Source organism: Eubalaena glacialis, chromosome 1 (genome assembly GCF_028564815.1).
Source record: "Eubalaena glacialis isolate mEubGla1 chromosome 1, mEubGla1.1.hap2.+ XY, whole genome shotgun sequence".
Taxonomy (NCBI): Eukaryota; Metazoa; Chordata; class Mammalia; order Artiodactyla; family Balaenidae; genus Eubalaena; species Eubalaena glacialis.
This window is the reverse complement of record NC_083716.1, coordinates 33,772,348-33,797,936: the sequence shown is the minus strand read 5'-3', so window position 1 is coordinate 33,797,936 and position 25,589 is coordinate 33,772,348. Positions and strand designations below refer to the sequence as shown.

General features: G+C 40.4%; 2 protein-coding genes across 2 annotated transcripts in view; one reads left to right on the top strand and one right to left on the bottom strand.

The window, feature by feature from the left end:
• Positions 1-25,589, bottom strand: part of MYOF (myoferlin) — a 586,741-nt gene that overhangs the window by 501,690 nt on the left and 59,462 nt on the right. The window lies entirely within an intron of this gene.
• On the top strand, positions 1,241-9,149 carry SLC35G1 (solute carrier family 35 member G1). The gene is made up of 3 exons (XM_061171007.1): positions 1,241-1,489; positions 5,972-6,152; positions 8,147-9,149. Exons 1-3 carry the CDS (start codon positions 1,312-1,314, stop codon positions 8,883-8,885), a joined length of 1,098 nt encoding a protein of 365 aa, XP_061026990.1. The 5' UTR covers positions 1,241-1,311; the 3' UTR covers positions 8,886-9,149.

Here is a 25,589-nt window from a genome sequence, read left to right as displayed (position 1 = left end):
AAAAACCCAGTTTGAAGGATAAATTATATGTTTTCCCTACTTAAAAATACACCTTGCTTTCCCAGTAAAGTGCTTTTCGGGTGACTTGGTGCTGTTGCCCACATCATTGCACTTTAGTTGCACAACAACTCTGCAAAGTAGAAAGGGAAATACTTTATCTCTGTCAATTAAATGAAGTAACCAAGGCTGGCTTCAGGTAGCACGGTGGTGATTGTCCGAGGTCACACACTCAGTGACAGAATCAGAGCCAAAACCCAGGACTCCTGATTTCAAGTCCAATATTGTTCAGCTGTGGATCCCTTTGTGCAAATATCTAAGTAAAGGCAAACCTCATTCTCTTGTTTAGTAACCTGCTTGAACTTGGACCTAAAACAGTTTAGACAGGTTCATCCTTGCCCAGAGACTCTCTTCTCACATTTGAAGCAAGCAAAGAGATGAAAAAAGGATTACGTAAACATAAAGAGGGTATTAGTGAATCCTAGGGCCAAATGACATAAATCTTTGATCTTACCAGGTGCATTTACATCAGATTATTGGAATTTTATTTCTAACCAAATTAGGATGACTTGGTTGACAACAGGAAGGAAGGGAGGGAGGGAGGACGAAGCAAATGAGGAAGGAAAAGAGAGAGATGGACAGACAGAAATACAGACAATGAAGATCAATAATGAATGCCTACGGTTACAAAAAACATATAAATGGGTTCTGCCCCAGTCTTATAGATACGTTTCCCGTATGGTTACGTGCTAATCTTTTTTTTTTTTTTTAAACCTAAAACCAGTAAAATTCTACTCTCCTTGGATAAGTGGCAACGACAGAAAACAGAGGAAAAACCCACGATCCTTCAAAGAGAGGCACAGTGCTTGGCAAGGTCTTCAGGGTGTCCTAGAGGTGCTGAATGCGGCGCCACACGGAGAAATAAATGCACACTCCCCTAACCTCCCGACTGGCCGCCCTAAGAGATCACACGACCCGCGGGGGTCCCTGCCTCCCTTCGCAATGACAGAAAGAGGTCTAGTGTGCCTTGGGAAGGATGACTCCAAGCCGCTCGCCAGTCTAGCCGGACCGCAGCAGAGGGGTGGACGCCTTGGGGGCCTGACCTGGGAGGCGGCCAGCCTTCCCCTCGGGGACCTGAAGGTGAGAGAGTAACAGAGGACGAGCGCGGTTCTCCGTGGAGGGGGTGGGGAGGCGAAAGGGCCGCGCGCGCATGCGCCGCACCGCCACCTCCGCGGGCCGGAAGAGCGGAGCAGTGGAGCCGTGGGTGACGGCGCCAGACGCCGCGGTGGCCGCGGGGAGATCGCCGGCTGGGCGATGCGGCCCGTGGACGACACTGGGGCCGCCAAGCGGCTGGAGTCCGGGCTGCCGCTGGTGGACATCCCGCCCCCGGGCTCCAGGCAAGAGTCGGCGGCCACGGAGGTAGCGGAGACGCCCGGCCCCGGCGGGTGCTGGCAGTGTCCTTCATTGCCGTGCGGCTCGCGCGCGGAGCAGGGTGAGTGCGGCGCATGGACCCTGGTGCGGGTCTCGCCCGTGGGGGACCGGGCGGGCGCCAGCGATGGGGGTCCCCGCAGCCGCCGGCCGGGGGCCCCGTGTGGACCGCGCCCCCCCTTCCCACCCTGCTCGAAGCTCGTGAACACCCTCGCGCTGTCACCTGGGGGCGGGGGGGCGGGCTGTAAAGCAGAAGTCCCCCGCGCCCCCGTCGGCGGGAAGAGCGGAGAAAGTTTGATTGTTTTGGAACCCATTTGGGATTCTGAAACTGTTCCTCTAATTAAAGTGATTAAAGTGTTGCGGAAAAAAAAAAAAAAAAGTGTTGCGGGCAGGATCATGGAGTCAGATTGCCGTTCGGTGCGCTCTGCCCGAGATTGGGAGTCAGCGAGAAAGGCCATCCCGCAGCTGGACGAGGTTGGGAGGAAGCTAAGCAAGAAAACTGATCTCAATGTAAACGGTGTTGCTTGAAGAAGAAGTTGAAAAGCATCGAGTCTAGAAAAACGTTTGTCTCAGAGTTTTAGAATCTTGGGAAGGCAGAGTTGAGTGGGACAACTACTGGTTCTTAACCTTTTTGAGTTACAAGGAATTTGTAGGAACTGATGCAAAATGAGACAGAGGCACAATCTTATAAACACGGGTAAGAGGTTCACGGACCCGCCTCCAAAGCCAGGGACCCCGTGTGAGAAACCCTTTATCTTGTTCATTGTCTTCCTTTCACAAATGATGAAATTGAGGCCTGGGAAGGTGAGGGCTTTGGGAGGGTTTTTTTGTTTTGTTTTGTTTTTCCGAAGATCTAGCATGTGTGGATGAGACACTTAACAGGTCCGGGCAGCACCAGGGATAGGATCCCAGTTTGCTAGTGACCCAGCCCAGGGCCCTTTCTCCTAGCCCCAAGCACATTCCTCCTTGAACACCACCCACCTGGAGCAGCTTCCTCAAAGAAAAGAGAAATAGGCAGATCTCCATTCAAGACAAAATTACACAGTTTGCACCACCTCATCCTCTGGATCACCTCCCTTAAGTGTGACCTGGGATTTCTATGTCTTTTAGCCGACCCCGCTTTCTGTCTGGACTTCCTTGAGAGTCAGAAAATTCACACATTTTGTAGAGAGACAAACCCCAGGGAGATGGTTCTTGCTGTATTTTTGTCCTTAATGCTAAGAGAAATGATCAGGCTTCTGATCATTTATGTAAGGGTTACCTTCAGCTGAGCTGACCAGATGTGCAGCTTTGAAGAAGTCAGTTTCTCACCTTAGCATCCTATAGCTGAATGTTGTTACGATGGACTGCTGAGTTAGTCCTTGCAAACTTTTAAATGATTCCCCTGTTTGTGAACCAAAGAGGAATACTTCAGGCAGAAGGTGGCAAAACCTACGTAAGCAGTTGCACCTAAGAATCTTGAGGGGTCTTTTAATTTCAAAGAAAGTTGCTAATAATAAGACTTAGTAATACTTATTACTATAAGGTGACCAGATAATATTCCAAAACGGGATTGCCTTAGAAACACTTTAAACCCCTGTACTGTGGTCATTGAACTTTGTGGCAGTATCATTTTAGCCTCTTAACCCAATTGGTTATCTCAAGAAAGTTCATTTTCAAGTTCAGGTTGAAACTGTTACCTATTTTTCTTACATTCTTGGATAACCTTCACAGACAGCACACAGCTATCCTAAGACATCTGTTTATTTTCTTGAGGGACAGTGTGGGTCTTAGACTGAAGCGAGGAGAAGAAGTTGTCTTAAGTCTGTGCCTCACATCCCCTTGGAAGGAGTGAGTTCCTTAGGGTAGCAGTGGCCCTGAAACCAGTAGAGCTTTTTACAGTGACCAAGGTCCTATTTCAGTGGGTCTAGGGTAGGGCTGGCATTGAAGTTTTAAAAGTTCCTCAGTTGATTCTAATTCCCAACCTGGGTAGTGAATCACCAGTTTAAAGCAGAGGATAGAGAAAGTGAGCAACTTTTCAGTTTTCTTCTGACTCAGGAAATCGCACTGTGGCCACTTACTTAACTTGAATTATTTAGAGTTGCCAAATTATTAGATATGTTTTCAGTGGAATATGATCATGGAAGCATATTACATAGGCAAATGCCTCTCTGGATTATGCTACTCTCTTGTCCATCTCCTTTGACAGAGAGAATTGAAATTACTGTTCTGTAAGAGACTGAGGTTTGCCTGAGGAGAACCAGTCCTCAGTCTTATAACAAATAATCAAGTTCAACTAGACATTGTAACTTAAAGTTTTAAAAGAGTTAAAATATCATGTTAAGTTCAAATATTCCTGGAGAAAATTTTAAAAGTTTAGGTTGGAGAAGATCCTTGAAATATAGACCAGGGAGATGTTTTCTGTCCTCGATCTTCCTACTCTGTTCTGTCTGAGGGTGTAGGTTCTATGTAAGGATTGGGTTTCTTTTAAGAAAAACTATTTTGGGACTTCCCTGGTGGCACAGTGGTTAAGACTACGCCTGCCCATGCAGGGGACACGGGTTCGAGCCCTGGTCCGGGAAGATCCCACCTGCCGCGGAGCAACTTAGCCCATGCACCACAACTACTGAGCCTGCGCTCTATCTAGAGCCCGCGAGCCACAACTACTGAAGCCTGTGCGCCTAGACCCCGTGCTCCGTAACAAGAGAAGCCACCGCGATGAGAAGCCCGCACACCGCAATGAAGAGTAGCTCCTGCTCACCGCAACTAGAGAAAGCCCGCGCACATCAACAAAGACCCAACGCAGCCAAAAATAAAAAATAAATAAAATAAATAAATTTATAGAAAGAAAGGCTATTTTATTTGGACCTGAATTCTGAAATTTCAGAAACTGACCTCTAAGGCTGACCAGAGCCAATACATGTATTTTGTGCTGCTTAACTTAGAAGTCTTCTAAAGCTTCCTTCTCATGGGCTGAGTGGGTATGTGCAGTTTGGTTCCTACAGTATCTGAGCACATAGATATAGAACAGAACGTGGAGGATTCAGGCACTTATAATGGATAACCTATTACATGACAACTGCTAGCGCCAAGTCATTCTCTTCAGCAGTACACCTAGAACAGGAAAAGGTGGAGACCACTGACCAGAATGGCATCTTTTACTACAAAGGCTGTAGTGTACCCCCAGGAAGATTGTGCATCACCAGAGTTTGGTCCCACTTTGCAAATTGTTTGTCACTTGTGGGCAAAGGCATCTAATTAACATAAGGATGTTGAAATGTATTACCTGGTGTTTGTGTTTATCAGAAAAGGGCATTAAAACAAACAGACTTTGTGCAATACTGTTTTATGGCTGAGTAACCCATTGTAAATTCCTAGGTTGGAATGATAATCCTTGTTTTACTACAAATTGCATGTGCCTACACATCCTTCACCTCTGCTATGCTCTTAACTAACAAGGGCCAGTACTGTGTTTCCTTCCTATTCTGTCCTTGTTTTTGTGTTAGTTTCAAAAAAGAAAAAAAAAAAAATTCCTCAGTCTGTGGCCTATCTTTTAAGGAGTTCTCTGCTTACCCCGTTGCATTTTGCTCTCCTCTGAATGATGGGGGTGAGATTGAAAGCAGGTTCTACTCCTGTCTTAGGCAGCTGTTTAAGACAGAGGCAGTGGCTGCTCCTACAGACTGTCATTAATGGATTGAATACTTGATGCCCTGGAGAAAGCAGAAGTTTCCTGGTTCAGATCAAGCCAAGAATTAGATGGCAGTCCTGTTTTTTGGTTTTTGTTTTTTTAAATTTTAAGCACTTTGAGGTCAGAGGGATAGATAACCTAGCCCCTGGCCTCAAAGAGTTTATGTTCTAAATGGAAGATAAGTCGTAAACCGTGAAAACTTTAAGATCTCCTTAACTGTTCAAAATAACTAAACAGAGAGCCTTCTCAGATTATGCTTTTGCCTGTGGTGTTAGACCCTACATCTTTCCATGAAATTTTCTTATATTATTTCCTTCAGCAAATATTTATTCAGGGTCTTCCATGGGCCAGGCCTGAATAGGGCAGCTGAGATCTTAGCCCTGGAGGAGCTTACAGGCTTGTGGGGGAAGTCAGCTAATCAACAAGTAGCCATATCACACAGTTAGGACCTGTTTTCCAGAAAAGAACACTTTCTACATAAAGCCGAGTTCACCAATGAGATGATATAAAATATCACTTGGAAACATTTTTCTCTAGCCATCTTGATAAGCATTTCTTAAAGATTTCTTTCACCATCTTGGCAAGCTTTTTACTTCTTTTTAACTTTAGAAGTGAGGGATGAGTCTTCAGTGAGCCAAAGAGATCCATTTTCTAGGGTGAACTGCATTTTAAAAATGTAGGTTTAAATTGTTGCCCTTTGTCTATGGTTCGTTATTCTTCGTGGGGAAAATGGTTCAGATCCAGAGAACGGATATGCTTAGGAGGTAATTTTTGTAGCCTGTTAGCTATTAATATTGTTCCATTTTTCTCAGTTTCTAAGTAAAAGTGATAAAACATACCCTTGGAAGCAAGGACTAACCAGAATTTAATCTTTTTCAGAAGCTGAGAAGAAAGCACCCTGTCCTGGACTTGGCTTGTTTTACACATTATTGTCTGCGTTCCTCTTCTCAGTGGGCTCTTTATTTGTTAAAAAAGTGGAAGACATCCACGCTGTAGAAATTAGTGCATTCCGATGTGTGTTCCAAATGCTAATCATTATCCCTTGCTTAATATGCAGAAAGTAAGTATTTCTTACCTGCAAAGTAGAAGGTATTAATAAATGTTTGTAAATCTTTTGACCTGCTTAAATTATCTACTCTACAGACTCTGCTTTATCCCTCTCATAGATTTACCAGTCCCTACACCCTTTGGCTCAGATTAATGAAAAGTCACAAGGATCCACCCACAGAAGATGCTCTCATAAGCACCAACCACATGCCCAAACAAAGGAGGGGAAAGAGATTCAGTTATTTACCACCCCCTATTTTGAGAACAAAGCTTTCCTTGTACAATTCCCCCCATCTTGTACCACCCTCCCTCTTTCCTTTGGCATAACTAGTATTTGGAAGAAAAAAGTAAACGGGAGGAAACAGTAGTGTCTCCTAGTGTCAGAGGTTTCTTTAAGTAGAACAGGCTGCTCTCCTACCAGCGCAGACAGAATGTTACAGTAATAATATTTAGGTCTTCCCACTAGGGTGCCATGGGAAAGGGGAAAGGGGATCTTGAGAAAGGCCTTTTTAGCTCTTTTCTTGTTCAGTGTCCTCATCTGTAAACTGGAGGGAATGATATCCTTTGTCCTCTACCCTGTACGAAAACTGTAGTCCCCATCCTTACTCTTCTCTCCCCGCCCAGCCCCCCGTCCCCTTCCCCTTCCCCTTCCACATGGACCCCATGCACACACCCTCCCCAGGTGAAAATTATACCTCCCCCACACTGTTGTAACCTCTACACACCCCCGTGTACTTAGACGCCTGGGAGGAGCGCCTGTTGGGTTCCTGGTGGCTGTTTGGCTCTTTCTCTCTTTGGGTAAAGATGCTTAAACTCCAGATTAAAAGCTTCAGTCACTTGCTACCAAAGTCTCTTTGTATCTATACCTCAGTGCAGATTTACTTAGAATAGTTTCACTCGTTATCCCAAGTCTTTGGTGAAAAAGGTGAAAATCCGCTAAGATCAAAAATATTGTCAGAAATTCCCGTGTAGGTGTGGACAAGTCACAATATTTTAGGAAATGATGGTAGGTAAGACTTCAGAAATGTCTAAAGGTGGCAACAGACCACTGATGCTAACACAATCATTCTCTCCATTTTGGAGTAAAAGTATTGGCAGGAAGGCACTTAGAAGAATTTTCTTAAATTGTTGGCACTAATCTGTTTTGACCCATTTTATGTTTCACTATCATGAAAAACTCTTAGCTTTTCAAAGTATGGACCAAAGGTGACCACACTTTCATTTCTAACTGCAGAGACCAAGGGGTCCCTATATCAAGCCTAGACGCTGCTCTAAAAAGGCCAGCTCTGGCACAGACCAGCTCTGGCACAGACCTAGCCAGGAACTTACACAGTACTCTGCTTCGTAAATATTTAATTGTAAAGCATTTGAGCAGCAGTTATTATATTTATCCGAATGCTACAGTTTCTTTTCCAGTGTATTTTAACTCTTTTCCTAAGGAGAACAATGAACAGTTGTCTCATATTCAATGGCTGAAATAAATTTTAGCATTGCTTTCAGCTGTAACAGAAAAACTCACTAAGATTGAGAACGCACACTCGCATTCCCAAGTTTTCTTATACAGGGCAGCTAAATAATGAAATTGTATTTATTATAAAAATAACACTTTTCATTATAGAAAATTTGGGGAAAATAAATAGAAAGGAAAATTACCTATGAGTCCACCTGTTAAGGTATAACCATGATGAACATTTCAGTATATTTTCCTTTTTGTCTTTTTTGCAGGCATATATCTATACCTAGGGAAAATAATATCTATATTTGCTGACTTATACTATTTATGTATTTCTCTTGTGCTATTTTTGCTTCTACTGTGAACACTTTAATGTCATAAGCTATACTTAGGAAACACTTTCTAAAAGGTGTATAATAGTTGTAGACATTATAATTAATTTACTATTTCCTTGTTTTCTGATAGGACTTTTAAGATAATGCTTAATTTAAAAATGTAATTTGAAAACAAATACCGAGTTCATTTAATATGCATTCCTTCCTTTGAATTTACAGAACTGGGTTTATAGGCCCCAAAGGTCAACGAATCTTCCTCCTTCTCAGAGGAGTCCTTGGTTCTAGTGCCATGATCCTTTTATACTACGCCTACCAGTCAACATCCCTCGCTGATGCCACGGTTATCTCATTTAGCTGTCCAGTGTTTACGTCTATAATTGCTTGCATATTTCTCAAGGAAAAGTATAGCCCTTGGGACGCTGTCTTCACTGCATTCACAATCACCGGAGTGATCCTTATCGTGAGGCCGCCATTTTTGTTTGGTTCCGAAGTTGTGGAGACGGATAAAGACTATTCAGTTCACCTGAAGGGTGCTTTCGCAGCACTTGTACACGCTGTGTTTGCTGCCGTGACTTTAGTTATCCTAAGGAAAATAGGGACATCTGTGGACTACGTGTTGAGCATTTGGTATTATGTAGTAGCTGGCCTTACCGAGTGCGTCATTGCCCTTTCTATATTAGGAGAATGGAGTCTGCCGCACTGTGGGTTGGACAGGCTATTTCTCATACTAATTGGGCTGTTTGGTTTGGGAGGTCAGGTGTTTCTCGCAAAAGCCATTCAGATAGAAAAAGCAGGGCTAGTAGCATTAATGAAGACTATGGATGTAGTCTTTGCTTTTATCTTTCAGATTATTTTCTTTCATGATGTGCCGTCGTGGTGGACAGTGGGTGGCTCCTTATGCGTAGTAGCCAGTAGCATTGGAGCGGCCGTTCGTAAATGGTACCAGAGCTCCAAATAAAGCATCATTGCTGAAATGTGTATTTCTTTAAAGTACACCATCACCCAGTTGAGACATACCACCCGCATACACACCTGGAAAATCTGCATTTACTTCATTGACTATATTCAATACATTTCATAGTTAAGGTACCATTTTTGAATATGGTACGTCTTTAATTAGTTGAGGCTAGCCAGTCAGTTGGGTGTAGCAATTATTATTTTTTGTGTGTGTCAGTTATTTTTTGGTTTTGGTTTTGGCTTTGGTTGTTGGGGTGGCATTTGGTAAGAGAACACATCATTAGTTGAAGAAAAACTGCACAATTTTTTATGACTCTTAAGTATAAATATATGTAATTTTTAAAAGTGTATTTTTGGTACTGATGGGATATAGGTGGGAGGAAATTTTAGATTCTCTTTTAGCAGTGTAGAGGCTAAGAAACTTATTGATAATAATGCTGCTGTATAATTAGTGTTGTGTTGAGAATTCATTTGAAATGTAATCCCATTCAGGAGGCCAAAGCTGAAACCTGGAGTAGGTGCCTACTTAATGGTATTAATAAAACAAATGAATTAGCCTTATTTTCAAGGCTTTTATAAATTATTGTCATTCTTTTAACCCATATTTGTGCCTTTTCACTTTAATGCTGAAATTTTTATACATAAACTTAAAAAATCTTTAAATCACCAAATTTGGCTAATAGTTTTCTGTTTTAGTGGCATTAGCATCTGTAGCTACATTTTGTAAGTCTAATTGTCCTCTGTTTTTTTGAAACTGCACTAAATTTTTCTTAACTTTCTAAGTTAAGGTGTTTAAAAATCAAAAGAAAGAAATCTTGGCATGGCCAGTGTGCACATTTCCATCCTCAAGTGTTTTCCCTACACTAGAAATGTGATTTTCTATAAATTCTCTTTGAATTTATGGTGTGATGCCAAATAAAATTTTCTCAGGGCTTTATTAGGTTGAACCATAAGAAATTGATGAGATTTTACCTTTTTAACTTACAAAAACCATAGTTCCTTATGGTTCACCCTATTAAGATACCTCTCTTACCTTCTAAACCAAATACTTAGGGGACTTTGGAGTATATTTTTTTAAAATTACCTTTTAAAATACAGTAATCCTAGTAAACTTATTTTTGTAGTCTTTTTCTCTTATGGAATTATATATAATAATGCTTCATGTTATATAGTAAATGTAAAGACCTGTGAATCCATGGTCGATTGATTTTTGTAGTTTCTTCAACAGGAAAAAAAATCACTGTTAAATTCTAGTATATCAGTATGATATTAAGTGTCAGTTCTGCACCATGATACTAACATCATGAATTCAAACAACACATTTTATGTCTGGAACTTCATCAGGCCAGTATTCTGCAGTTAAAAGAGAGAATGTAATATTTAGGAAATCTTGGGAGGTTAATCAGGAAGTAGAGAGTACACGCAGATGGCTCTTTGTCACAGTGAACCCTTTACTGGTGAGGCTATAATGGTCTCCAGCTCTTACTGTGTCAGAGCTCTTATCTTAAGCCTACAGATTTGAAAGATTATAGGCTCTTTCCCACTGTTTCATCACAATTCTTCCAAAGTAAGAAAGAACTTGGGCTTCTGAGGTTTATGCCTTGGTGAGAAAAGGATCTTTTCCAGTAGTTCCAAGAGGAAATTTTTGGCTTGCTGATCTTCCCAAGTGCTTCCCACCAGACAATCCTAAATGAAGTCTATTTAGGAAAGTCACACTATCTTTATAACTTTAGCCTAATCTGCAATATTAGAGTTTAGATTTACAAAAGCATCATTTTGCAAGTATGTTAGATAATTATAGAATTAGAGCGTCTTAGGGCTCAAGGGTTAGAGATCCTCTTGTAGGAGACATGCTCCATGTTTAGGGATGCTAGGGAGGGGACCTGCCCAAGATGGGTTTCCATGGCCTTATTTATCCCTCCTTTAGTTCCATGATTAAGCATGGAAAGTAAACCACTGCTTGAGCTATATAAGGTAAATGAACTCTCAGGGAACCCTCTCCTGGTTCTTCACCTTGCACAATAAAAGAACCTATGGGACCTTGAAAGTTAAATCCCTTTGGGCCTGTACACTAGAGACATGTTTTATTTCAACAGTGTGGTTTAAGTGCTTGAATGTCACAATATATGACCAAAGTTGGAGAAAACGTTTCTTCTCCCAACTTTTACAGGGTGTGACTCTTAAATACTTTTATAATGTCCAAGGTATATACAAGGATATGTATTGTAACAATTATGGGTGCATATATTTTGCAAAGACTGTAGTTCCTATATCTTGAAAAGGGAACTATTTTCATAAACTGGTTTTATTTTATAATCACTAATAAAATTAATATGAAAGAAAACTATATTTTGGTTTTTATGATTATAGCATATGTGCTAGCTAATATACCTTATTTCTTTTTTCATCCATGTGTTTCAAAATGTACTTCTTAAAGAGATTGACCTCTGGCCATTCAGTTGTGGTGTAATAAGTTTTGAATTGTTTATCTGTCTCTCTGATACTGTTACATCAAATCTAATGTCTCAAAAATAAAGGTCCTAATCTTATATTCCAGTGAGGCCTTTATTTTTCTAGATCCTCAGAGCTTGGAGCAACTTTTGTTCCTATAGCTAATCTGTTACTAAGTCATGGAGTGTCTGTCTTCTTATTGTCTTGTGAATTCTTCTTTCCCCACCTTTCCACTGCTGCTGTCTTAGTCCGAGACTTATCACCTCACACCTGAATCACCACCACAGTATCCTGCTTATCTGCTTCTAGACTCTTTCTTCCACTCAGATCCTTGTTCCATTGCCAGACTAATCTTCCTAAGGCCCTGCTTTCATTGTTACTCTGGTTCTCATGTAGCCATAGCAATGCCTTCTTATGCACCACATCACATCCAAATTATTCATCTGACCCTATTCCTACTTTTCCAACTTGATTTCTTGTGTCCCAATACAAATTCGATACTCGGGTCAGTCTCCCCACCAACTCCCACATTTGCCAAGCGATCCCTTCCTTTGTGCTTCGCCTGCTTTCTTTGCCCTCTCTTCTTTGCCCTCTAAAGCCTCTTAGCCTCCAACGGCTCAGCTGAGCTTCTGTTTCTTCCACTGTCTCCAGCTTCTCCCACCCATACTAGTCCACCTTGGAAGAATGGATAAAGCACTGGATTAGCTGTCTGAAGATCTGGGTGTGGTGTAATCACTTTCCAGCTAGGCCCTTCCACTTAGTGTCCTTGAGCCTGTTTTCCTCATTTGCTTCAATTATTAAATAGAAAAATATTACTTGCCCCAACCCATGTTACAAATAAGTGTCATAGAAGGACTTGTAGACCACAAAGGAGGACAAAAACACTTAAGTATTGAACTGTGGTTACTATGGTAGAGTTGAGCATTCACTTCCTCTTCAAAATGATGCCTAGCCCAGGGTCCTTCCCCCTGAGCAGTCTCACCAGGAATGGTATGAACAGTTTTCTGGATTACAAACCTCATTTGGCTCCCTCCTGCTGGCACAGAATTCTACTGTTGGACAGCTCTAATTTCCTGGCTGATCTGCCCATGTAGGGCTGCCAATGGTCACCAGTCTTTTTATCTTACCCACAGATGTCACCGTCTTTCCAGTTCTGGCTTTAGCTCTGTGAGTATCGCACTTGGCTCTGACTACGGGGGGTGAGCCTGATTCTCTGTGTGTTTCACATGCACTATTCTTCAAACTCAGCATGGCTCTTCTAGCCTCTTATCTTTTCACCCAATAAGCATAATTAGTCTACTGAGGGTAATCCAGTAGGAAGAGAGCCAGATCTCTTTGATAACATGCTGGCCTCTGATCTAGGTGTATGGAGCCATGGTCAGTACTGGGCATGATGATTTGGTAATTACAGTGTAGGCTGGGCACGTGAAGCCTGGGCATTACCCCAAACACACTACTATATGACCCCTTTGGTCCCTTACATCAAATCTAATACAGCTACCATATTCACTTAGAGTTCTGCAAGAGGGACCCTCTGTGATCCACAAAGACCCATTCAAGTTTTAGCCTATTTGAACACCAGATTTGGAAAACCAGTTCACAAAGAACCCATGAATCTTGACACTGCCCATCATTTCCTGGAAATGGTGGGTGAGGATTTATAGCAGGAGGGTAAGGAGCAGACATATCTGGTGTCACTGTAGGGCAGAAAATGTTATACCATAGAAGTTCAGTCCACAAGAAAAGGTTCCACTGGGTTCCACAAGGTGCTATGCCAGCTATCACCTCCTAAGCCAGATTTGCAACACTATGAAACAATGCTATTTTTATCACTAATTTAAAAAAATAGTTACTTTTCATAAGAAAAGTTATTTATGTTATAATGGAATCATTTTAAATAAACAAATGGAAACTTTTTAGTTTTGCTTTTAAATATTGTAAAATATATATATCCCACACGAACCAGAAGCTCTTTGGAGTCCAGTCCTCAGAAATGTTTAAGAGAGTAAAGGGGTGCAAGACCAAAAGCTTTCTGAGCCATAGGTTTCATAGAGGTATCAAATTTGAAACCTTAAAAAACAAAGATTAAACCCATCCCTTCTATTTCATGAGGTTCTGACAGTCTGAAATGCAGCTAAATATCAGTTTGTAAATTAGAAACCTCTTTAATGTGGAGTTTAATTTTAGAATTGTGAAGTTAAATAACTCTAAATCTATATAAGAGGTCCAGATTATGTACCCGAGAGAGAGCAAAGGAACAATAAGAATCCAATTAGCCCATGGTCTTTGGGTCATATCAAATTGTCTCCATTACTTCCTATGTATGTGCTTTGGTTCCTTTGTATGTGTACTTTAGAAAACTCAGAAGACTTTGCTACTCTGTAGGGTAGCACATGCACTGATACAACTTCTATGAAGGGCAATTTGACAACATCGATTAATTTACAGATGCACATATTTTTTCACCCAGAAATTCCATTTCAGGAATTTGTCTTATAGATATACTTGCTTACTGCAAAATGACATATACAAGATTATTTATTACAACATTACTTAATAGCAAAAAACAGAACTAGCCTGAATGTTCCTCAGTAGGGTACTGGTTAAACAAGTAATGGTACATAACACAAAATACAATGGCATTAAAAGTAAATTAAGCCACACCATTGTAAAGCAATTATACTCCAATAAAGATGTTTAAAAAAAAAAAAGTAAATTAAGAGAGAGCAAGGGAGCTTTGCATGCATGGATGTGGGATAATCTTCAAGATTAAGTGAAAAAAGCAAGATTCAGATAGTAGCAGAGTATGTGATCAATTGTGTAGAAAGAGGGTAAACTATATTCCAGGAAGATACACAAGAATCTGGTGACATTGGTTGCCTTTAGGGAGAAGAATTTGGCGGCTGAAGAACAGGGTGGAAAGGAGAATTTTCACTGTATCCCCTTTTATACCTTTTGAATTTTGAGCTATGTGGATATATAACCTAGTCCAAAAATAAAATAGAAAATAAAACTGGTAGAACAAAAACAATAAGATGACTTGACAGAAAAGAAAGGAGGGGATTAAAGAGAGAAATAGAGATATATATACATACATACAGACATACATAGAGAAATGTTTATTGTTTTAATCTGATTTATCACCTGGCTCACCATCACTGACTTCCTTTTACTTTCTCCTCTTTCCCTTATCTAGCTTACAAATCAGACTTAAATTCCCACTTACTCCATGACTGAAGAAAATACAAAAGGAAAATCTGAATTTTCCCTAAGATCCCCCAAAACATTGCCCAGCCGTGAGCCAAATATCTGCCTTTCCACAGCACCAAAATTATTTTTTTTAATTAAAAAAATTTTTTTAAATATTTATTTATTTATTTTGGCTGTGTTGGGTCTTAGTTGCGGCACGCGGGATCTTTTGTTGTGGCACGCAGGCTTATCTCCCTAGTTGTGGCACACGGGCTCCAGAGCGCGCGGGCTCAGTAGTTGTGGCACGAGGGCTTAGTTGCCCCGCAGCATGTGGGATCTTGGTTCCCCAACCAGGGATTGAACCTGCGTCCCCTGCATTGGAAGGCAGATTCTTAACCACTGGACCACCAGGGAAGTCCCCAAAATTATTTTTACATGGAAAGTAATATTTATTAAACATGTCCCATCCAGGACAAGAGCTTCTTGATCTTTGTCTCATTCAATCCTTGCCAACTCTGGGAGATGGGTTGATTGGGAAATTAAAGTTCAAAGAGGTTGAAGGGGGTCATCTACCTGGTAAATTCCAGTGCCCTCACTAGTAAGTGATGGAACTGAGCCACTGTCCTAAGTCTGTCTTATCCCAAAGACCTTGACCTTTCCAATACCTCACATCTCCTGCCTCGCTGGGGTAGAATACAGGACAGGGAAACACTGTGGTGTTTGTCACTGTGGTGAAAGGATTGTTTTTTCTTTCTTTCTTTTTTCTTTTTACTTATTATTATTATTATTATTACTGGCTGCGCCATATGGCATGCAGGATCTTCTCCGACCAGGGATCAAACCCGTGTCCCTGGAGTGGAAGCTCGGAGTCTTAACTACTGGACCGCCAAGGAAGTCCGAAAGGATTGTTTCTTGATTTGGGGATTTGGAGGTATGTATGCCCTTCTCCTATCTCCTCCCCTCTCATGTAGCAAGAGCTGGATGTGAGAGTATAGAAGGTGGTGACAACACTGAATATATTTTAGTTTTATTTCTTTCAATCTATTAATCAATAGTTATTGAGCAGTAGCCATGTACAATCACAGTCAAAACAAGGAAACATCAAATATTGTCAAACCCTCAAAATGGTCAAAATGACATGCACACATGACATATATACACACTGTGTAATCAGTACACCTGGGCTACAGCAAGATACTGCCCAAGCACCTAGAAATGAGATAGCCTCCTGAGGTCTCAAAGAAGGGAAGAACAGAGCTGTGCAGTGCTGCCTAAATACACAGACTTGAACCTTGGGCCAGCTGCATTCAGCCATAACTTCCCTAGATGCACTAAGAACATTTCTAAGGGTGTAACACACCAATCAGGAGGACTGGCCAGCCTCAGAAGCAGGAAAGGACGGTGGCTGTGGCAGACGTGTTCCCATTGTAGAGATGGGATGCACCAAGATGGGGAGTTCCCAGCTTTTCTCCCTAAAGTACCCCTAATAGCTGAGGAGAGTCCGAGGCATAGCTATAAGCATAGCAACAATAACCACTAGCCTTTATTTTGTCCTTCTAGTGTCAGCTACTGTCCTAACTGCTTTTTGTGCTCTGGCTTACTGAATCTTGCAATGCTGTGGGGAAGGCTGTTTATTGTCTTCACTTCATTGTTGAGGACACAGAGGCTTGGAGAAGTTAAATGACTTGTCCAAGGTCATGTAGCTAATAAGTGGCAGAGCCTGGGTCTTAAAATCCTCCTGTGTCAATCCCCAAGCCTCTGCTCCTGACTCCGCTGCTCTATTGCTCACCCCAAGCCTGAAGCTGCCCATGTCAAACTCAAAAGTTCTTTGACGCTTCATGCTTTTTAAAAAATTTATGTAATTTTTTGCATCCTAATTAATAATATATCGGTGTGTTTTAGTGTAAAGATATTATTTTAAATGACTAATTCGGTTATTTAACTTCTTATCCCCCAAATCTCTGGTACCCTAGGAAAATGTGTCAAGTTTATCCTGGGTTTGTGTACCCTCGACACCCTGCCATATAGCCCATGGGACTCTTCAACTTGATTTTAAGAAAATTATCCAAAGATCAAGCAGTCAAGTCCCCAAGCTACTAACACTACAATTATAAAATCAACACCCCTTATTCCTTGCATATCCATAGTATATCAAGTATCCATGTGATTATAATTTGGCTTCTCACATACCTTAAGTACAAAAGAGAATGGACTAAGCAAAAGATTGAGCACCTAGTTCCCTAAACTGTTCTATTTCTCACTGTATATTAATAAAACTGGCACATGTTCCACACGTCTCCATGTACTTGGTTATTGTGACTCTTCCCAGAGAAATATATTGTATTCCCAGCATCCCTCGTCCCCTTTCTTGTAAGTAATACTCCTGTATTACTCATGGTAATTATGCTAGCTGCTATCATACCCCCCAAATCTCAGAGATGTGTCAATGGCGTTTTATTTCTTAGTTACATCACAGTCTGATGTAAACTGTAAGCTCACTGTAGTCTCCCCTTTAAGTGGTGTATCTTTTACAGTTACAGCACATCTCAGCTGAGACCAGCCACATTTCAGGTGCTCAGTGGCTACATGTAACTAGTGGTTGTTTGACGGCACAATTCTAGAACGTGCTGGGAGGAAAGGAGGGTTACAGTAACAGCTACCATTGTTACTGTAGCTGCCACGTGCCAGCATATTTCAAAGCTCCTTACACATTTCTCTCATTTGACCCTTGGAATAACCTTAGAAGATTGACGTTCTTTTCCCTATTTTACAGTCTTAGAGCGTTTAAGAGACTTGTGAGGTCACATAACTAGCAAAGAACAGAGATCTGACCCAAAGCACTTTCTGACTGATCTCATGCTTCCCATTTACAGATACAAGAAGATGAATTGCTCTGGACTTCACCCCAAAGGTCATGAAACTGCGCAGGGCCTGATCAAAGCTCAAAGGAACGGCACTAATATCACCAGTAAGGTGTGCAAACAAACCAGCCATTCCCTGTGAAAGCAAAGAGGTACCTACTATGCAGATTAGAGAAGCAGGAACAAGGTGCTAATAAACTTCCCCAGCAAAACAATATTCTTTAAGAAGCAATGGTGAGGGAATGAACAAAGTGAAGAGAAAAGGAAAGCTATGCTAACCAGAAAGAGATAAGTGAGTCTGAACATTAACAAAGGGCAAAAGTTGGTGATATAAAAATAATCACAACCTTGGCAGATAAACATGCAATTTCAATAAAGCAAGTGGAAGTGGATGCCACAGGTCCTACTTGTAAAGTTGCTCTTGGGAAGAGGAGGAACCAGAGCCTGGGGCCAGGTCAGGGGTTATCAGGATCCACTGTGGAAAGCAAGTCAAAGGAAGAGCCAAGGTCACAATGGAGACAAAGATGTGCAACCATCCAAGGTGTGCTGTTAGAACACCACGTCTGGCAGGCTCTGTACCAGCTACCAAGATAGACACAGCTGCTTACATGTGCTCAGCTAGAACTAATGCCAAAAGCAAGAATCCATATAAACAGTGCTCAATGAAAGAAGAAGGTCATGCTAAATTTATTAAATCCCTATATTATGCCTTTTCTATATTTAGAGTTTAAATGTCTTTTATTTACGAAACGATGGTAATAGTGGATTCCCATTGTTTGGATGGCTTTGTCTATCTTTATGTCCTTACCTGGCAAATGTAGAAGTTGACAATTTTATATCGGTCCTCCAGTTTTATCATTTAAAAACATTTTAGTGGTATATAAAATCAAAAAAGCACTGCTTAAGATTCCACCCTTTTTCATGTGTACCAGATTTTGCTTCTCTCTGGTATAATTTCAACTACTTCTTCTACCCTAGCTCCATCCCCTCAGTGCATAAATATGCTCAAATTTCTTCCAAGTAAACCAAATTAAGTGAAACCTTCCTTAAACTCTCCTCCCTTCCTCTCTAGATACACCTGAGCACCGGTTTCTTCTTTAACTTCCATTCTTTCCTCAACCCCCCAACTGTTTATCCCTCTAATATTTCACACTGGCAATTGAATATTAAAAAATTTTGCAATAGTTTCTCCACCAAAATAAAGATTAATTAAAATCTATTATTCACGTATAATGCTTTCCCTTCTGGTTGAATCACCATTAAAACACTATTGCCTTCTTCCTATTTAATCACCTTCAGAGGGCCCAGTATTACATTAAATAGTCCTTTGTCAGTTTACCTTGGGAACTTAGACAAGTTCATAAACTCTGTATAAGAGAAAAGCCATGTTCCAAACTGGCTTTCAAATACATTTTGTTTTTCTTTTATCTTTTTATTTTGACGTAATTTCAGAACTACAGAAACACAGCAAGAACTGTACAAATAATTCCCACTACCTTTTCACCCAGATTCCCCAAAAGTGAACATCTGAGAGTCTACAGACGTGATGCCATTTACCCCTTGCATTATTCAGGGTTCTCCAGAGAAACAAACCGATAGGAGATATATACATATCTTGAGAGAGATATGTATGGGCACGGGGTGGGGGGCGGCAGTTTAGATTAAGGAATTGGCTTATGCAGTTATGGGGGCTGGCAAACATGAAATCTGTAGGGCAGCCCAGCAGGCTTGAAATTCAGGTGAGAGTTGATGTCGCATTCTCGAGTCTGAATTCCGCGGGGCAACAGGCTAGAAATCAGGCGACTGTCTACATTGCAGTCTTAAGAAGAATTTCTTCTTTGGGAAACCTAAGTCTTTACTCTTTAAGGGCTTCAACTGATTGGATGAGGCCCTCCCGCATTATGGAGTATAATCTGGTTTACTCAAAGTCTGCTGATTTAAATGTTAATCATATCTTAAGAATATCTCCACACCAATATCTAGATGGTTGTTTGACCCAGCAACTGGGCATCATCGCCTAGCCAAGTTGACACATAAAATTAACCATCACATCCCTAAAATTCTGCATTGTCTATTTCCTTCAAAAGCATATTCTCTCAATAACCACAGTAAAATTTGCAAAATCAGGAAATTAACATCAATATAATGCTAATATCTAATATACTGACTTTATTCAAATTTTACCAATTTTCCCAATAGCCAAAAAAAAAAAAAATATGGACAGTTCTAAAGTGAACAAGAAAAATGTTTACAAGTCAGAAACTGCTACACAGAAAGTAATTTTAATGAAAGGATTGTTGATTTTTTCAGTGCTTCTAATTGAGGAAATTAAAAGTTGGCCATTCTCTGATGGACTCAATCGATTTTTGGAATTTGATATTCAAAATCCCAAAGTCTGGTACCTGGCTAGAGATTCCATCCTTTCTCATATGCTTTAAGAACTTGTTTTTCTAATTCCTCAAACTTTCCACTTCTATTGGCCCTCCTTCTACATATAAATATGTTCATGTCTCTCCCATCTTCAAGCCAAACAAAAGCAAACAAATCCTTTTCTAATTCCAACCTTTCCTTTTTGCTGTTATCCTAGTTCTTCCCATCAAACTTAGACTTCTAGAAAGAATCACCCACACCTGTCTCATATTCCTCCTCCCCACCCCATTTACTCCTCAGTTTAGTAGATACCAAATCCATCTGCATCCCTTTTCCTTACTTGAATATCCCCAATTTTGTTTGCTCAGGGAAAGTGACCCACAACCCAACCTCAGGAGAGGGGCTAAGGTGGGAGTGAATTTCAATTACTGTGATGATCTAATCCACTTGCCAGTGATTGGCATAGAAAGAGGCAAAGAAACCAATTCTGGTTAATGAGATGAGAAGGAAAGTTTATAGGCAATATCTCTGGGAAAGATTTTCTTATTCTCACAATGAGGTTTCTGATAAGAACCTTTTCTGCTTTGTAAGGAGGTGATGCTTGGAGCCACTGCAGCCTCTTGCAACCATGAGGACATCTAGCCAAAGGCATCCATTGACTGATAAAACTCAAGGGCACTATGAGTGGTAGTTAACATTTTGCAAGCTAGCAAATCATTCATTAGACAATTAGTCATTTATCCCCCCAGTATTCAAGGTAATAAAAAAATCCATTATTTAAAAACTTTATTTTTCAATTTTTAAACATCCTAATTATTTACTAATATTGCAAAGCATTATTTCTTATCCTCCCTTTTTTTCCATTTTTTGCAAATGCACATTATTTCAGTTATGTTGTATAAAATGAGCTATTGATGGATACCTTAAGAATTTAACCACTGGGGACTTCCCTGGTGGTGCAGTGGTTAAGAATCTGCCTGCCAATACAGGGGACACGGGTTCAAGCCCCGGTCCGGGAAGATCCCACATGCTGCGGAGCAACTAAGCCCGTGCACCACAACTACTGAGCCTGTGCTCTAGAGCCCGCGAGCCACAACTACTGAGCCCGCGTGCCACAACTACTGAAGCCCGTGTGCCTAGAGCCCGTGCTCCACAACAAGAGAAGCCACCGCAATGAGAAGCCTGTGCACAGCAACGAAGAGTAGCCCCTGCTCGCCAAAACTAGAGAAAGCCCGCGCGCAGCAACGAAGGCCCAACGCAGCTAAAAATAAATAAATAAATAAATAAAATTTTTTAAAAAAAGAATTTAACCACTGGACATGGCATTATATTTAAGACAAAATTCCAAGGGCCCACAAATTAGCTTTTAAGTAATAATTTGCACTGGAATGTTCCGGGAACCATCAGTTAATGGCAGTGCTATGTTAGTCATGGTTCTCAGCTTTCCAAATCAATATGAATTACTTTAATGTAATATTTTTCTAAGGTTCTGTGCACTTTATTGTGTATGGTCCTTTCAAAAGGCTGCCCGGCAGCTTGGTCTATGATTTTTCAGCAAAGATAGCAGAAGTATTTCAAACAGGAAAGCTTTTAAGATTCTGAAATCATTTACAGAGAATCATTTAGTGAAGTGGCGTAGTACTCATTATCAAAGAATGTTGATTTGGATGTCTGCCTGGACTACACTTTAGGGAAAAAAGAATTGTCAAAATACCTTTGAGGCTATACACGCAGGATCCCCTTGGTTTAGAGCTCAGTTTTACCGGTAGATGTCGCTATAGTCAGACATTATTTTAGAAAAAGATAAAGGTGACCTCATTAGCATTTAAAGGTTGTCGGGGGGAGAAGCAAACAAGCTCTTCTACACCTAAACATGTGCTCTTTTTTTTAAGAAAACGCAGTAGGCATCTAATAAATGTTTTCTGAGTGAATTAATGAATAATCAATGTATATTAATTATTCTGCCTTGAAATCTTTGTGACTGAGTTATGTTGATAGGAATGTCAGAGGCAAAGCTTTAGAATTTGCAAAATAAAAATGAGCTCTAAGATATGAGCAGACAAATTTAGAAGAAAACAACTTGTCTAGAGTCCATTCATGAGATGGGGCATGAGAATTCAAGCAATTCGACTTCGCAGACATTAACTGCATCCATCCTATGTCAGCAATGAGCGAGGTTCTACTAGAAACAGCGGGCGATGTGGTACCTAGGGCTCCATGGGAAAGTGAAGCAGAGGCCATTTGTTCTGTCCTCCATCCGTGAAAGGGGGAAGGGATAGATTTTCCTGGCACCACAGTCAGACACAAGTTCTCAAATCTGGGAGAAGGGGCCAAGAAACAATTCCCTAGCTCACTAGCTCATTTAACACCCACTTTCCCTTTTTTTTTAAGCAGAGGTTGGCCTGCACATGACATAAAGACATTATGCAAGCAGTTTACAAAGCTGTCATATTATTCAGAGGTTTGATACTGATTATACATATAATATGTATTATATTCATTTTGAGTACTTGCTAAGGGGCACACTCTGTACCAAGTCCCTTATCTGATTTAATCCTCCCAAAAGCTCTGTGAGGCAGGAAATTTTTATTATCCTCACTTTTAGAGATGAAGTGTCTGAAAAACATGGGGCTGGGGGATTGAGTGGTTAAACAACTTATCCAAGATCACCCAGTCAATGAATGGTAGAACAAGAGTCAAACCTAGCCCTGTGTAAAGCACTCTGCTGTGCTCTTTCTTAGTTCATTATTCCAAGGCAACAGGCTCTATTAGTGTTTGATCAGATAAAATCTGGAGTCATGTTGTTTAAGTTGACTCTACCCCCCCAGAAATAAACTCACATATATATAGTCAGTAAATTTACCAAAAAGAAGCCAAGAGTATACAATAGAGAAAGGACAGTCTCTTCAATAAACGGTATTGGAAAACTGGATATCTGCATGCAAAAGGATAAAACTGGATCACTAACTTACACACCATACACAAAAATTAATTCAAAATGAATTAAAGGGACTTCCCTGGTGGCACAGTGGTTAAGAATCCGCCTGCCAAGGCAGGAGACATGGGTTCAATCCCTGGTCCGGGAAGATCCCACATGCCACGGAGCAACTAAACCTGTGCACCACAACTACTGAGCCTGCACTCTAGAGCCCCGAGCCACAACTACTGAGCCCATGTGGCACAACTACTGAAGCCCGTGCACCTACAGCCTGTGCTCCAGAACAAGAGAAGCCACCGCAATGAGAAGCCCAAGCACCGCAACGAAGAGTAGCCCCCACTCTCCCCAACTAGAGAAAGCCCATGCACAGCAACAAAGACCCAACGCAGCCAAAAATAAATAAATAAAATAAATAAATTTACAAAATGGATTAAAGACTTGAACATAAGACCTGAAACCATATGGGGAGGGGGAGGGGTGAGATGTGACAGGGTGAGAGAGTGTCATGGACATATATACACTATCAAATGTAAAACAGATAGCTAGTGGGAAGCAGCCGCATAGCACAGGGAGATCAGCTTGGTGCTTTGTGACCACCTAGAGGGGTGGAATAGGGAGGGTGGGAGGGAGGGAGATGCAACAGGGAAGAGATATGGGAACATATGTATATGTATAACTGATTCACTTTGTTATAAAGCAGAAAGTAACACACCATTGTAAAGCAATTATACTTCAATAAAGATGTTTAAAGAAAAAAAAAAAAAAAAAAGACCTGAAACCATAAAAATCCTAGAAAAAAACAGGCAGTAAGCATCTTGATATCATGATTTTCTGGATATGACAACAGAAGCAAAGCAAATAAAAGCAAAAATAAGCAAGTTAGACTACAGCAAACTTAAAAACTTCCGCATGGCAAAGGAAGCCATCAACAAAATGAAAAGGCAACTTATGAATGGAAGAAAATATTTGCAAATTATACATCTGATAAGGGGTTGATATCCAAAATACATAAAGAACTCATACAACTCAATAGCAAAAAAAAAAAAAAAAAAAGCATACAATCCGATTAAAAAATAGGCAGAGGATCTGAATAGACATTTTCCCAAAGACATACAGATAACCAACAGGTACATGAAAAGATGCTCAACATCACCAATTATCAGGGAAGTGCAAATCAAAACTCCAATGAGGTATCACCTCACTCCTGTTAGAACAGCTATTATCACAAAGACAAGGAATAACAAGTGTTGGTGAGGATGTGGACAAAAAGGAATCCTTGTTCACTGTTCATGGGAATGTAAATTGGTAAAACCACTATGGAAAACAGTATGGAGTCTCCTCAAAAAATTAAAAATAGAACTACCATATGATCCAACAATTTCACTCCTTGGTATTCATCCAAAGGAAAAAAACCACCAACTTGAAAAGCTATCTGCATCCCCTTGTTCATTGCAGCATTATTTACAATAGCCAAGACTGGAAGAAACCTAGGTGCATTTCATATATATATATATATATATATATATACACACACACACACACACACATCAACTGTAAAAAGGAAATCTTGCCATTTGCAACAACAAGGGTGGACCTTGAAGGCATTATTCTAAGTGAAATAAGTCAGATGGAAAAAGACAAATACTGTATGATCTCACTTATATATGGAATCTAGATAATAATAATAATAATAATAAACCCTAAATTCACAGATACAGAGAGCAGATTGGTAGTTGCCAGAGGGAGAGGATGGAGGGTGGGTCAAATGGGTGAATGTAGTCAAAAGGTACGAACTTCCAGTTATAAAATAAATGAGTCATGGAGATACAATGTACAGAAAGGTAACTATAGTTAATAACATTGTATTTTATTTTTGGAAGTTGCTAAGAGAGTAGATCTTAAAAGTTCTCATCACAAGAAAAAAAATTGTAGCTATATATGGTAATGGATTTTTAACTAGACCTATTGTGGTGATCATTCACAATATATAAATATCGAATCATTATGTTGTATACCTAAAACTAATATAATGTTATGTCAATTATATCTCAATTTTTTAAACAGTTGACTTTACCTGAATCATTCGTTTAAAAAATCTTAATTATTGAGCCATGCCTATGAACAGGCACTCTGCTGTGTGCTAGGAGAAGGGGAATATAAAGGCATGAAAGCCAAGTGCCCTAGAAGAAATTATAATTGAGTGGAAGTAGACATGGGGTGTGTGGAGATGAGGAGGAACTTGAATGAGGAAGGTCACTCAGCCTCTGTCCTCTCTACACAGCTCAGGAGGATTTGGGGAAAGTGGAGAACATTTGGAGCAGCTGCTGTAAGGAATGTGCGAGGTTAAATAATATGTCTGGGAGAAGCAAGGAGTATTTCAGGATCCTTTCCACTCAGAATTGATGGAGCTTATTTTCTCAGATTTTCCAAAATAAAGTTCACCTCTGGCTAGAGCTCAAGCTTGAAGAATTTCAGTACAGAATGTAGTCTTGTTTCTTGAAAATTTGTGAGCACTTAAAATTTTTTAGCATGAAAATATATAATTGATATACTACATTAAGGAGAAGGAGGCCAAAATGCTTACTTGACTTTCAGTGTTGATTATCTATTCAACTTACTACTTCTTATTGTCGCCTCACTTCTGAAATAAAGAAACAATGGCCAAAGTTGAAATTATAAGACAAACCTAAATTTAGGGACATTTGTGTTTGTATTTTCAAGATATGTGGGCTTATTGCCCTAATCCTTACATTTTTAACAATGTCATCTGCTTGCTTTGTGTTTCTTCATAAATGTGTAGACGTTTTCTGGCTCCACTGGGATGTTTTCAGTTCTGCTCTATTCCACTTAAAATATTTTGTTAAATTATCTCATTGCATTTTATGTTTAGAAATCC

Bases quoted from the DNA above. Each gene is read 5' to 3' on its own strand.
- SLC35G1 (XM_061171007.1), top strand. From the start codon at position 1,312: ATGCGGCCCGTGGACGACACTGGGGCCGCCAAGCGGCTGGAGTCCGGG. The intron at 1,490-5,971 runs GTGAGTGCGGCG...AATCTTTTTCAG, and splicing joins CGGCTCGCGCGCGGAGCAGG to AAGCTGAGAAGAAAGCACCC. The intron at 6,153-8,146 runs GTAAGTATTTCT...TTGAATTTACAG, and splicing joins CCTTGCTTAATATGCAGAAA to AACTGGGTTTATAGGCCCCA.